Genomic DNA, 15,280 nt, shown 5'->3' with positions numbered 1-15,280 from the left:
CTGGATGACATAATATATGTCTAACCCTGCTTCTATGTGAATCTTTCATGTATTTAAAGATCTGCCATGTTCAGCATGGTTCTCTTCTCCTGTTAAGCCTCCTTTATTCCTTCAACCTATTCTCATATGTTATGTACTTGAGTCACTTCACCATCTTAACTGCTCTCTTCTCAAGACTCTCCAGTTAATCAATGTCCTTCTTAACTTGTAACACTCAGAGCCAAAATTAATAGTTGAGATGAGTCTAACTAGGGCAGAGTACAGAGATACTGTCACTTCCTTAGCTAAGAAATGTTGTTCCCAAAAGATAGAAACTATAAGTTGTAAGAATGCAGTCTTTTGGTTTTATATGTTATTATAACAATAATTAATAATAATAATAATAATTGATGTAGTGCTGTCCACAGGAGTCTTTGGGAAGAGTGGTATAAGGTAGCATAAAGCAGAACTTCCTGAAAAGTGAAGGTGACTAAATGTGAAATGGAATAACCCATGTGGTAGTGAGTTTATAGTTATGTGAAGTTTTCAAGTAAAGATTGGATGGTTAACTGTCAGGGGTATCATAAGGGAGGTTTATGAGTCAAGTAGACATTTCTCTAGATAATGTATTATATCCTTTATGAATCTCAGGTCCAATAATTTTATGACTCTAGACTGTCAAGGATCATGACGAAGGAGCAATTAATACACGTAGCATAATCCATCAATATCAAAAGAAGCAATTATCCCACTTACAAAGTCAACTGTGTTATACTAAGCATGTAGCAGGGGAGACAAATATGTACATATATATATATATATATATATATATATATATATACATATGTGTATGTGTGTGTATATATATATACATATATACACACATATATGTATATATGTATATACATATATACACACATATATATGTATATATATGTAATCCATTGTTAAAAAATAGTTCGTTTCTAATTATGTTTACAGTGAGGACTGGAAATTGAATGCTCTCTCACTATATTTGCTGTTCATAATCTCACAACATCATGGAATATTAAGGATAAAATAGAACTCCAATACCATCTAATTCAATCTTCTTAAAATGTGCAGTTACTATAAAGATATATGACTTTTTTACATGAACTCAGAAGTTCCATGCCCTAATTAGAGTCACTCTTTGAAATAATTTTCCTGAGATGGCTGATATTGTAGAAAGGTTCCTGGACTTGAGTGAGGAGAAATTTGAGTTCCATTCATTCCTTTAACACTAACTAGTCGTGTGTCAATAGGCATATCATTTAAATTCATCAAAGCTGAGTTATCTCAATTATCAAATGAGAATAACAACTCTAGTTCCTCTTTCATAATGTTAGTCTGAAGATCAAATGAAACAATACCATGTAAAGTGCATTGCAAACAATATTTTTGTGTGTCCTGTCATGAAGAGGACTATGCTATCAAGAAGGTGATATCATGACTTGAAAGTGAATTGTATTTAAGTTCAGAATCTCTTACAGTTTTGCTTGAATGCCTTAACATTTGATAAACTTTCTGGATGTAACTTTCTACAAGGGCCAAAAACTTGGTAGAATCAGGTGAGTGATGAAGGTACATATTAGCATTTAGGATCGAAATCAAGTTGTGATTAGGAGATAACAGAACTGTCTTTTCTTGTTTGGCCCATAAACTAACTCTGAAAGCAATGCCTCAAGGATAGTCATTTCGATAAGTGTAATGCCAGTTATCTTTGAAATAAGTGTTTGATTTGACAAAAGGATGCCTTCCGAATTAACATTTATCAGGATCATGTTAAAAGAATTTCTTGTGAAATAACTCCACTTGTTTCATAGCCATATTTTATACACTGAATCCTCAAGAGTCCCTGGAGACGATATTAAACATACCTACCCACTCTGTTTCTATAAAGGGAGATCTGGAAAGAGACAAAATATGAGGAGGGGATAGAAAGGGAGAGATGGAGATGGAGAGAGAGTTAGCAGATAAAGAATATTGACATCAGCCTGACCTAGGTTGAAGTTATATGACTAAAGAATACCATCTGTCTAAGAAAGGACAAGTCACATAATTGCTCTGTGGCGCCAGGAAACTCTTGAGGACTATAAATTACAAACAAGTTGTTGATTTGCGTTAGTAAATTTCCATACTGGGAGTCTGGGAGTTCTCCCCACTGATGAAATCACAGGTCCAAATCTATCTTGCTTTGCAAAAGAAGGGAGAGGACAAGAAAGGAGGGGAGAGGAGAGGAGAGGAGAGGAAAGGAAAGGAAAAGAAAGGAGAGAGGTAGAAAGTATCTTCTACATAACAAGAGGAAACTCTGTGGAAAGGACCCAGGTTTCAGTATTTGCTCTACCTCTTAACAAACAAAGTGATCCCGGACTAAATATTTAAGCTCTCTTAGCCTCAGTTTATCTGTGCAATTTGACCATAATGTTCGTGCCTACCTCACAAAGATGTTCTGAGCATCAAGCAAGATAATAGCGGTAATAGCGTATAATCTATTACTATGATTTTGATTATTTTTCTGACTCAAGTAAATTATTGTATCTTGTTTGAACTACTCTGTAGGAAGCTAAAAGTCAGTTTTTAGATGTTCTTAGATACACTCTTCTACAGTATTTAATGTCTGATATGCAGATAAAGATCTAGGAGGCATGTGTTAGTGAAAGAAGAGAATTCTCTTCCATTTCTGAAGCACTTGACAGTGAAGCTCATTTCCTACTGATACAGCCTCCACTACTGCCCTTTATTTCAGGGACTCTTGATATTTACAAAAGCATTTTTACCCTGATTTTCTTCTACTGTTGCAGCGAACAATATAAAGGTATGAAGTAGTGGTGATGATAAGGAAGATGACTGTAGTGGTGATGATGGAGGCATATGCTATTTATATAATACTTTAGATTTACAGAGCACATGGCCCACATTTTCTCATTTGCTCTATTTAACAAAGCTTTGAATTAGTCATGAAATTATTTCATATTTTTTTCCATTTTACATATAAACTGAGATTCACAGAGGTGAAATACTTTCTTCAATGTCATAATCCACTTACTCCAAGTCCAGTCAGTCAACAAACATTTACACAGCACTTACTATGTGTCATACATTGCCTCAAGAATTAGGGCTATAAAGCAAGGTAAAATAATGTCACTGTTCTGAATGAACTCCCATCCTAAAAGGAGAAACAGTGTGTAAATAACTATGTGAATAAAAAATATGCTAAGATTAAATGGAATTAAATTTTCCTTCAGAGGGAAAACACTAACAATTGCTGCTAGCTGGCGTGATGTAAGACAGAGTGGTGAAAGAAAAAAGGGAAGGGGAACTGGAGAAAGAAACGTCAGGCTAAGCAAGTCTGAGACTAATGCTCATAAGACTAGTTTATTTTCAGGTGTTACAAGATTACATACTATAGGAAACAGCTTTGTACCATGAGAAATGATCTACAAGCGCTAATTAATAACATAAACAATCTAAGCAGCTAAAGATCCTCATTTTCTCATGAGACAGTAGTTTTAATACCAAATTTCATATCTGTTGTTTTCCCTGCCCAGTTCTTAGTATTGTCTGCCTGAGTCAGCCACCTGGCCTCAAGGCTAAGCATGAGTGAGAATTTAGAATCAACAAACCTTAACAAATGGAGCTAGGGCAAGAGTCATGGGAGCGTTTATCCCCAGGCAAGCCCCTATACATACTGAACCCTAAAGTCTATAAGGACTTAGAGATTTTCCATAAGGACCCGGCCTCCCACAAGCAGTGATTGGGACTGGGAAAGGACTCTTGTAGAACATGGAATTTAAGATGAATCTTTCTTTTTTTGATATCTTTCTTTTTTTAATTTTTTTTGTTATAAATTTATTTATTTTTAGTTTTCAACATTCACTTCCACAACTTTCTGAGTTCCAAATTTTCATCCCATCCCACCCCTCTGCCCACGTCAAGATGGCATGCATTCTGAATATCCCTTCCCCTAGTCTGTTCTCTCTTCTATCTCTCCCCCTTTCTCTTATCCCCTTCCCCTTCTATTTTCCAGTAGTGGAGGATAGACTTCTGTACCCTATTTCCTGTATTTCTTGTTTCCCAGTAGCATGTGAAAACATTTTTTTAAACATGTCTTTTTAAAACTTTAGGTTTCAAATTTTCTATCTTCCTCCCTCCCCACCCACCCTCATTGAAAAGGCAAGCAACTCAATATAGGTTGTACACGTGCACTTCTGCAAAACACGTCCATAGTAGACATGTTGTGAAAAACTGACTCTATTTCCCTTCATCCTATCCTGCCCTCCCATTTATTCTATTCTTTCTTTTCACCCTGTCCCTCCTCAGAAGTATTTCCTTCTGATTACCCACTTTCCCAATCTGCCCTCCTCTTTATCATCCCCCTGCTCTCTTGTCCCCTTCTCCCCCTATTTTCCTGTAGGGTAAGACAGATTTCCATACCCAATTGAATGTGTATGTTATTCCCTCCTTAAGCCAAATCCTATGAGAATAACATTCACTCATTCCCTCCCACCTTCCCCCATTTCCCCTCCACTGTAAGAGACTTTTCTTTTCTGGATTTTTTTTGTGAGATAATTTGCCCCATTCTACCTCTCCCTTTCTTCTTCTCTGAGTATAATCCTCTCTCATCCCTTAATTTTATTCTCTAGATATGACCCCTTAATCTTCGACTCACCCTGTACTCTCTCTCTCTCTCTCTCTCTCTCTCTCTCTATCTATCTATCTATCTATCTATCTATCTATCTATACATACATATAATTTTTTTTTCTCCAACTACCCTAATACTGACAAAGGTCTCATGAGTTACAAATATCTTCTTTCCATGCAGGAATGTAAACAGTTCAATATTAATAAGTCTCTTATGATTTCTCTTTCCTGTTTACCTCTTCATGTTCCACTTGAGTTCTGTATTTGAAAGTCAAATTTTCTATTCAGCTCTGGTCTTTTCATCAGGAATGCTTAAAAGTCCTCTATTTCACTTAAGGACCATTTTTTTTTCCCCTGAAGGATTATACTCAGTTTTGCTGGGTAAGTGATTCTGGGTTGTAATCCTACGTCCTTTGCCATCTGGAATATTATATTCCATGCCCTATGGTCCTTTAATGTAGAAGCTGCTAAATCTTGTGTTATCCTGATTGTGTTTCCACAGTACTTGAATTGTTTCCTTCTGGCAGCTTGTAATATTTTCTCCTTGACCTGGGAACTCTGGAATTTGGCTCTCTTTCAGGAGGAGACGTGTGGATTCTTTCAATTTCTATTTTGCCCTCTGGTTCTAACATATCAGGGCAGTTTTCCTTGATAATTTCTTGAAAGATGATGTCTAGGCTCTTTTTTGATTGTGGCCTTCAGATAGTTCAATAATTTTAAATTCTGTCTCCTGTATCTATTTTCCAGGTCAGTTGTTTTTCCAATGAGATATTTCATGTTGTTTTCTAATTTTTCATTCTTTTGGATTTGTTTTACAGTGTCTTGATTTCTCATGAAGTTGCTAGCTTCCAATTGCTCTATTCTTTTTAAGGAAGTATTTTCTTCAGTAATTTTTGGACTTCCTTTTCCATTTGGCCAATTTTTTTTTTAGGGCATTTTTCTCCTCATTGGCTTTTTGGACCTCTTTTACCATTTGGGTTAGGCTATTTTTTAAGGTGTTATTTTCTTCAGTATTTTTTTGGGTCTCCTTTAGCAAGCTGTTGACTTGTTTTTCGTGATTTTCTTGCATCACTCTCATTTCTCTTCCCAGTTTTTCCTCTACTTCCCTTACTTGCTTCTTTAAAATCCCTTTTGAGCTCTTCCAAGGCCTGGGACTGATTCATATTTTTCTTGGAGTCTTTGACTTTGTTGTCTTTTGGTTGTATATTTTGATCTTTTTCACCAAAGTAAGATAAAACAGTCTGACTCTTTTTGCACTACTTGCTCATGATCCCAGCCAATTACTTGAGTTTTAAACTCTTTGTTAAGGTAAGAGTCTGCTTTCAATGTGGAGAATGTACTGTCCAAGCTTCAGGGGTTTGTATAGCTGTTTTCAGAGATACTTGTAGGGCCCTGTAAATTTTCAGTTCTTCCAAGGTGGTATGATAAGGGGCAAGGTGTTTGCTCCTTTCCTGGCCTGTGACCACAAGTACTCCTTTCTGTCCTGTAACTGTGAGGAGGGGGTTTCTCTTCACAGCCACTACAAGTTCCACCATGTCAGCAGTCCTCCTCACCCCATCACTGCTGCCCAGAACTGTGACCCAGATATAAACACAGGCAAAGTAAAAGATTCCAGCCTCAGCACTGGCAAAGAGATCCCTGCAATCTCTCTCTGATCAGCCACTGGATTCCCCCTTAGTCTGTGGGCCGGAAGCTCGGGAAGCTGATGCCCCCCCAGGGCCACGCTCTAGGGGAGTGGAGCTGAAACCCATCTTTCCTGTATCAGCACCTCAGAAACAGACTTTTCCCACTGACCTAAGTTGTCTTTGGCATTCGTGGATTGAGGAGTCTGGAAACCTCCACAGCTGCCCATGATTCAGTCCTCTGAGGCCTGCTCCAGGTTCGCTGGGGCCTGCGCACCCACGCTGTGCTGTGCTCCCAGCCCGGCGCGATACACATTTCTGATCAATCATCCAGTGTGTCTTGGGCTGGAAATTTATTTCACTCTGTCTTTTTGTGGGTTCTGCTGCTTCAGAATTTGTTTAGAGCCATTTTTTATGAGTATTTGGAGGGGTTTGCGGTGGAGCTCAAGCAAGTCACTGCTTTCAGTCCTCCATGTTGTCTCTGCCCCCCAAGATGAATCTTAAAAGAAGCAAAAGAGGGAGCAGCTAGGTGGTGCAGTGGATAGAGCACCAACCCTGAAGTCAGGAAGACCTGAGTTCAAATCCGGCTTCAGACCAAACACTTGACACCTACTAGCTGTGTGACCGTGGGCAAATCACTTAACCCCAATTGCCTGAAAATTAAAAAAAAAAAACTTAAAAGAAGCGAAAGAAACCAGGAAGGTGGGCATGAGGAGGGAGAACATTGCAGACATGAGGAACAATCAGTCAAAATGAATTGAGATGGGCGTATAGTGCTCCTTCTACCTGCAATACAGCTGAAGAACTGTTACTTCATCCCACAAAGGGCAAACCATCCTGTGAAGGCTAAGCCTCTAGTTCCTTAACCCTAGTAAGTGCATGTTGGATGGACTAGAATACTGTACACTATTCTTTTGCTAATGATCTCTGTGCTCATGAAGAGGGTTGACCTTTTCCCAGTTAGAGAAGCATACTCCATATAAGTCTCTGTATTGAATTATATCACTTACCCCCACCTCCCAGGGAAAGTAAGCAAATTTCCTTTCTGTGAAATTTGTTGTTGTTATTCAGTTGGGTCTGACTTTTCATGACTCCATTTTTTTGTTTTTTTTCTGTTTTGTTTTGTTTTGTTTTGTTTTAATGTAAAGATACTGGGATGTTTTGCCATTTCCTTTTTCAGTTCATATTACAAATGAAGAAGTGAGGCAAACAGGGTTAAGTGACTTGCCTAGTGTCATACAGCTACTAAGATTCTGAGTCCTGATTTGAACTCAGGTCTTACTGACTCTAGGCTTGGCACTCTATCACTACCACTTAACTGCGTCTGTGAAATAACTCATTAAGATAAATCTTGAAAGAAAGGGGAGTGGATAGAGCACAGGCCCTGAAGTTAGGAGGACCTCAGCTCAAATCCAGTCTCAGACACATAACACTCACTAGCTGTGTGACCTCTGGGCAAATCATTTAACCTCAATTGCCTCACCAAAAAAAGAAAAAAAAAAAGAAAGAAAGAAAGAAAGAAAGAAAGAAAGAAAGAAAGAAAGAAAGAAAGAAAGAAAGAAAGGGAAGAAAATGAGGAGGACTTATATTTCTCATAATCTGTACTTACTGAGCACCTATCTATTATGTGCAAGGCATCAAATATGTTATAGGGATTATTGAAGAAAAATAAAATAACCTTGAATTTAGGAAGTTTATGTTCCAGTTGTAAAGAATTTAATTTATTGTTTCAGGGTATAAATTCTCCAATAAGAAAATTTTGCTTCTTCATCCCATCATGTCAGTTTTCTTTAACAACACCTCACCACCATCCCTGATCTTCTTTCTGACGGGTGTTCCTGGGCTAGAAGCTGCTCATGCCTGGATCTCCATTCCCTTTTGCTGTCTGTACATAACAGCCCTCTCTGGAAATGGTATAATCCTGTTTGTCATCATTACTGAACCAAGCCTCCATGAGCCCATGTACTATTTCCTCTCTATGCTGTCTTCCACTGACTTGGGCCTATGTGTTTCTACTCTGTTTACTGTTTTGGGAATATTCTGGCTCAATGCCAGAGAGATAAGTTTTAATGCCTGCCTGACTCAGATGTTCTTTATTCATCTCTTCACTTTCATGGAGTCTTCAGTACTCTTGGCCATGGCCTTTGATCGCTTTGTGGCCATCTCTAACCCACTGAGGTATGCCACTATCCTCACCCACTCAAGAATAACCCAGATTGGTGTGGCAATCATTACCAGAGGTACAGTCATCTTGATACCCCTTGTCTGTCTTCTCAAACGCTTGTCTTTCTGCCATAGCCGTGTGCTTCATCATTCTTATTGTTTTCATCCTGATGTCATGAAACTTTCATGTTCAGATACCAAAATCAACAGTGCATTAGGGCTGACTGCAATAATTTCTACTGCTGGAGTAGATTCAATCTTCATCTTCCTCTCCTATCTTCTAATCATCAGCTCTATCCTTAGCATTGCATCTCCAAAAGAGCGCAAAAAGGCCTTCAGCACTTGCATCTCCCATATAACTGCTGTAGCCATCTTCTATATTCCTCTGATCAGCCTGTCCTTTGTCCATAGATTTGGGAAACAAGCCCCACCCTATATGCCCACTCTCATTGCCAATGTTTACCTTCTCATTCCTCCTGCAATGAACCCCATCATTTATAGTGCGAAGACCAAACAGATTCGTAAAGCTATTCTCAAAGTCTTTCATTGCAAGGGAGTCTTGATCTGATAACTGCTGTTTCCATGCAATCTTGAGAAAGAAAAAAATTCTCTGCTGACAATAGGATTTTTCATGATAGAGTTATAGAACCTTAATGTCAGTCCATTCACCACTCATCTTAAAGATGACAATGTGCTTGTGCTTTGAACTCCTTCAGTTACAGATGTTACTGCCTCTCCAGACAATCCACTTCAATTTCAGATAGTTTTTTTTTTCCTAAATAAATGACTCCTCTGTATTTCCCCCTCAATTTGTCTGAATTTTGATCTCTACCACAGCAAAGACTGGGAGTCTTTGAGTCCTGTCTCAGTTTAACACAACACCATCATTTAATTAAGTTGTTCTCAGAGCTATAGCTCTCTCCTGATATAGAGGGAGATACCTCTGATATTATTCTCAAAGGGAGTGTAATGGTTCCAGAAATTTATGAAAATTTAAATACCAATAAGTCATTTCAGTAATAACCATCATTAAATTTTAGTTAATATCTGAATCAGATTTACCAAAGATTCCCATCCAGTTCTGAATTCCACGTTATTAAGAATCATTGACCGCTTCACTATAACATTTTCTATGATTTACGATTTTCACACTTATAGAAATATTACAACACATAAAATGTTACAATATTAATTTGACCTTAAAGAACTATATAAATACAATTATTATTTTAATATAGCAGCTTTCTTACTAAATTTTCTCAAAACTTGACAATTAAAATATTTTGCATTCAAATGCAACCAATTTGTAGTTTTTAAGGTATGTTTCCCAGAATCCTACAACCACAAAAGTGGAAGGAATTTTTAGGGTCATTTAGTATAATCTCCTACCTAAAAAATGATTCCCTATTACAGTATCCCTTAACCATGAAAACCTGGACTCTACTTGGACATTTCAGAAAATAGGGACTTAAATATCTGATGAAACTTTGGACATTGTGGCATTTTTTTTTCCAAATTATAACATACATAAACTTGATCAGCATAAAATTTAAAACTAGTAATAGAAGTATCAGTGTACATGGGGGGAAAATGGAGGAATGGAGGGAAATAAATGAAACAGAGTGAAAATGAAGAGTAATGGTTAATATACTATGAGTTGAGTATGTACTAATATTGTTGTAGGGCAACGAAAGAAGAAAATATATCTATAAGTGGCATTAAAAGATATTCTGTGACCAAAAGAAAGAAAAAGGAAGAAGAAGACAATCCCACTGTGTGCTTCCCTGCTCAGAAAATGTGTAAAATATTTTATTCTATTCTTGGTGATACAAGAAAAGATTATAACAAACTGGAATTACCCTGGTAAATTTTATGTAATAATTGATTTAAAGCTATTTATCATAAAGAAGAGAATACTTGTCCTGGGGAGAAAGGGGAGAAATGATAGTTTTCTTCACATATTTGAAGACGTGTTATGCAGAAGTAGCAATAGATTGTTCTTGCTTTGACATTACAGAAAACAAGAGTAATATGTGGAAGAGGTAGAGGGAGATAGGTACTTGTTGCAAGAAAAGTCTTACTCACAATTAGATTTGTCTTATGATCTAGATATTATGGGTCACTATTTAAAATAGATGGGAATCAAATAATTTCCTTTCACAGCTATAACTACATGGAGTTTTTAATAAAACCAGAGAGTGAGATAATCCAAAAGATAAAATTGGAAATTGCAATTACATGAAATTGAAAATTTTTGTTATGAACAAAACCATTACAAGTAGTATGAAAGGGAACATTTTATTGGTGAAAATTATTTTCATCAAATATTTTGATAGTATTCTGATATTTAAAAAATCAATAATTAACAACCATTTATTACACACTCACCATAGCTATTCAAGGCATATAGTCACATAACAAAAGCTTACTTGACAAAAGCCTATAGAAATAAAATCTATTTTCCAATTTACAAGTGGTCAATGTATCTGGAAAAAAAATCATCTCTAAAGAAGAATGCAAACTATTAACTACCATATTAAAATGTTACACCTCACTACTAATAAGAGAAATGTAAATCACAACTCAAAGCACCCAGAAAATTGGCATAGATCAGAAAAAAATGGGAATAATCAATGTTGGATTGATTAAGGAAAGACAGGCACTATTAGCAGAGCTATGAATTAATATAACCATTCTGGAAAGAAATTTGAAATTGGAGTAAGACTGACTTAGAGATTTTAAAAAGTAGACATAAATCCCAAATAGCTCAACTGTAGGGAGAAATGTCTCTTATATACCAAAATATTCATAGCAGAACTTTTTAATAATTCGAAGGAATGTATATGCTCACCATTTGGGAAATAACTGAATTTTGAAAAATGAAATAATGATGACATGAAGACTGTAAAAAAGCATGGCACAACATTTATGAAAGTATATAAGATGTTATACACAAAACTATATACACAAAAGAAAACTATATACCCAAAGAAGACAACAGTGAAAGTGGAGAGGGAAAAAAGAGCTTTATATGCTACAAGTATAATGACTAAACTTCCCACTAAAAGGAAGACTTGAAAAAAATGCATCAACTTCCTTTCTTTGAAGAGGTGGCACACTATGGATGGGAAACACTACATATATTGTGAGACTTGGTTGATGTCTTGGTTAGCTCTTCTGAATTGCTTCCTGTCTCTTCTTTTCTTTTTTATTCTTTGTTGCTGGGGATGACTCTCTTGGCAGAGGATTGGGGAGGAATATATTTGTAAATGATCGTTACATAAAAACAAAATATAGCAGATTTGTTAAAATTATGATTATACAAAAGTGTGATGTGCTGCTTCAGAACCTACCTCTTCAAAACATTTCATTTGAAAACTGGATATGACTTGTCAGGGATTCTATAGAAGGGACACCTATTCTGGAATTGCATGGACTTAATGGTCTCTGATGTATTTTCTCTTTCTGAAAATCTTAGATTCTATGAGAGTCCACAAATCTATAAGCATATGTTTCTTTTCTGAAAATGCTATATTTAAAGTGAAGGTAGCTGATAGCATAGTTGTTAAAGACTCCCTGCAGTCAGGAAGACTTGCGATCAAATATAGCCTCATATACTTATTAGCTGTGTGATCCTGGGGAAATTACATAATCTGTATTTGCTTCAGTTTCCTCAATGGTATAATGAAGATAGCAACAGCACCTTCCTTGCAGGGTTTTTGAGAAGATCAAATGAAATATTTGTAAAAGCTCTTAGCTCAGCACCTCACACATGGTAGGTTCTATATACATGCTTATTCCCTTTGCTAATGTTAAGGTAACATATATGATATGTTCAGCGTCATTTCTTTGGCTATCGTAAACCTGAAGATGACGTGGTTATTTTCTTCCAAAACTTTCATTGTTTCTATTTACCAAGTAATTTTCTTTCTTAGTTCAGATTTGGTCCAGAGATGCACTCAACTCTGATCTTCCTTTGTACAGTCGTTTCAGTTGTGCCTAACTTTTTGCAACACCATTTGGGCTTTTCTTGGCAAAGATACCGGAGTGGTTTGCAATTTCCTTCTCTGGTTCATTTTACAGATGAAGAAATGGAGGCGGTTAGGGGTAAATGACTTGCCTAGAGTCATGCAGCTAGTAAGTGTGTCTGAGGCCAATTTGAACTCATAAAGTCAAGTCTTCCTTATTTCAAGCCCAGCACTCTATCCACTGTGACACCTTGCTGTCAGATCATCTGTATTACAAAAGTGGATTCACTTTTAGAAATGTTCCTTTCTATATTTTAAAACATTTTGCTACAGGATTGATATAGTAGAAGTCATTAACAAACTAAAAAAAAATCTCTAAATTAAATTGTGAATTGAGTCACCTTTTTAAAAAAATGAAATGTTAATGCAACTTTTCTGATGAGATATATTACATGTAGCAAAGTCTAAAATGTGATTATAGAATCAAATTAAATAAATGGAATGGAAAGGAATGCCACAAAGACTGTAAAGTAGCATGAGACGGGGCAGAATATATGGCGCGGTGGATAGATCACTGGCCCTGAAGTCAAGAGGACCTGAGTTCAAATCTGGCCTCAGATCAAACACTTGACACACACTAGCTGTGTGACCTTGGGCAAGTCACTTAACCCCAACTGCTTAAAAAAAAAGAAGCATGAGACAAATTATATGAACTGATACAAGAGAAAGTTGCACAAGCTTGAGGAGCTGGAACCATTGAATCACTGATTTTGAAGGAAACTCTCATTATCTTTTCAAAACCTTAACTGAAAAATCAATGCCTCTTTATAATATCCCAGACAAGTGGCCATCAAGTGGCTTGTCCAGCTAGAATATCTCCAGAATAAAGAATCATCCAATGTATTCTATTTTTTTGATAGTTCTAATTGTTATTAATTGCACAAAGTGCAGAAGGGGACACAGAGAAATGGACCAGATTTGTTACATATGAATGTGTGTGCATATGTATATGTATATGTATACAAATATATATATATATATGAATGTGTATATAGGTATATGAATATGTAATATGTCTCAAAAGTCCCAGTGCTATTTTAAATGCTTAAAGTTTAAAACTATACCTATACTTTCTACCATGTTATATACACATATGTATGTACATATATTTGTGTATTTGTATACATGTATGTAGATGTGAAAAAGTATACATAAATCTTACAAGGCAAATTTCTTTAAAATAAAATGGTACATAACAGGTCTCAATTTCTTATAAAGAATATCTTGTAATATATATGTATATGTGTATGTGTGTATATATGTGTGTATATATGCTAGTGATTAAGTTCATAATAAAAATAGAAATATTTTTTAAATGAAATTCATCTTTTTTTTTTAGAAAACAATGTGTTACTCTTGAACTTTGGGTCATGAAATAACAGATCCGTAGCTGCAAGACATCACAGAGGTTTTGATTTTTCAGGTGAGGAAACTCAATCTCAGGAAGTTGAATGGATTGCCCAAGGTCACACATGTAAATATCAGAGGCAGGATGTGAACTCAAGCTCTTTGACTAGAGCCAGTACTCTTTCCCTTGTACCACTCTCCACCTATTGCTCCTAGTTCTGCCCTCTGGACCTAAAGAGAATTCAGTTCAATTCAGTAAATATTTATGAAAGATTTATGTGTAGAGCACTGTTCTCAGTGCTGGGAAAATGCAAACGTTAGATAAAAAATATTTGCTACCCTCATGGAGCCAATTATCTAGTAACAGACTGTTTACTTTCTCTTCCATGCATACATTTGAAGACACTTAGAATGATCCAAAACCCCAAGATTTCTCTTCTACACACCAGGTTTGAATTTTGTTTCCAATCTCACCTTCCTGGTCACCTTCCTGTGGATGTGTTTTAGCTTGTAGACATCACTCTTAAAAATGATAGCCAGATTTATATACAATATTCCAAATGTGATTTGGAAAAAAAAAAGTAAAGGCGAGAACAGAGGTCATTTCTCCTTTACCAGACATTGTGCCTTATGCCCTGTTCTAGGTAACATGACTTTACATCTCTGATTTCAAAGATACTATTTCATCATTTCATAATACTAAATATTGAAAAATGTGTCTGGGAATAAATTCAAATGAAGTCTCAACTCATTTTATCCTGACCTATATCATATGTTCAGTGGTTTCTTCTCAGAGTTGTGTTTACTAAGTTCAACCAATCAATTGAAAAACATTTATTTACCATCTATTGTGTGCCAGGCACTATCTTAAGCACCAGGGATATGAAGAGGAAATTGAAAGCAGTTTCTGCCCTCAAGGAGCTTATATACTAAGAACAGATACAACATGTATGCACAGGATATATTTTTTAAAATAGAGTTTTAAAAGAAAGTCAGCTAACATTTAATATTCAGTCAATTAGCATTTATAAGTACCTACTATGTGTCAGGTGCTATGCTAAGCCCTGGGAGCTATTATAGTTAGCAGCTGGGTTGGTGGAGATCAGAAAAGGTTTAATGTAGAAGGTGGTGCTTAAGCTGATTTAACAAAACAAGGATTCCAAGAGGTAGAAATGAGAAGGGAGAGCATGTCAGGCATCTGGGAGACATAATGGCATTTAGAGGCAAGATCAAGCATATGGTATGAGCAGCAAAAAGCAGGCTGCAAAGCACTGGGCTGCAAAGTAAGACTGCAAAGAATTGTGGAAGAGCATAATGCATAAGAATGCAAAAGTAAGAAGGGCCCATTGAAATGAACTGAATTCTTGGGATTTGCTTACTTGTTGAATTTACATTTCAAATTTCATTCTCTCCCACCAACAAGAATAGAGATCTTCAATATCAATCACTGTAAGTAAGACAGAAGAGATTCATAATTA

At 36.2% G+C, this 15,280-nt stretch overlaps 1 protein-coding gene across 1 annotated transcript; it reads left to right on the top strand.

Annotated features, from left to right (window-relative positions):
• Window positions 1-8,041: 8,041 nt before the first annotated feature.
• LOC110195200 (olfactory receptor OR51C1-like) lies at window positions 8,042-8,995 on the top strand. The gene has a single exon (XM_020967826.1). It carries the CDS (start codon window positions 8,042-8,044, stop codon window positions 8,993-8,995), a length of 954 nt encoding a protein of 317 aa, XP_020823485.1.
• Window positions 8,996-15,280: the final 6,285 nt, after the last annotated feature.

The sequence above is a fragment of the Phascolarctos cinereus genome, unplaced genomic scaffold (assembly GCF_003287225.1).
Source record: "Phascolarctos cinereus isolate Bilbo 61053 unplaced genomic scaffold, phaCin_HiC Scaffold_726;HRSCAF=1367, whole genome shotgun sequence".
NCBI classification, from domain to species: Eukaryota; Metazoa; Chordata; class Mammalia; order Diprotodontia; family Phascolarctidae; genus Phascolarctos; species Phascolarctos cinereus.
Note: the sequence above shows the minus strand (reverse complement) of the source record. Positions and strands in the feature narration are given on the sequence as shown.

What these genes read in the sequence shown, in the direction of transcription:
- LOC110195200 (XM_020967826.1), top strand. Translation starts at nt 8,042, where the DNA reads ATGTCAGTTTTCTTTAACAACACCTCACCACCATCCCTGATCTTCTTT.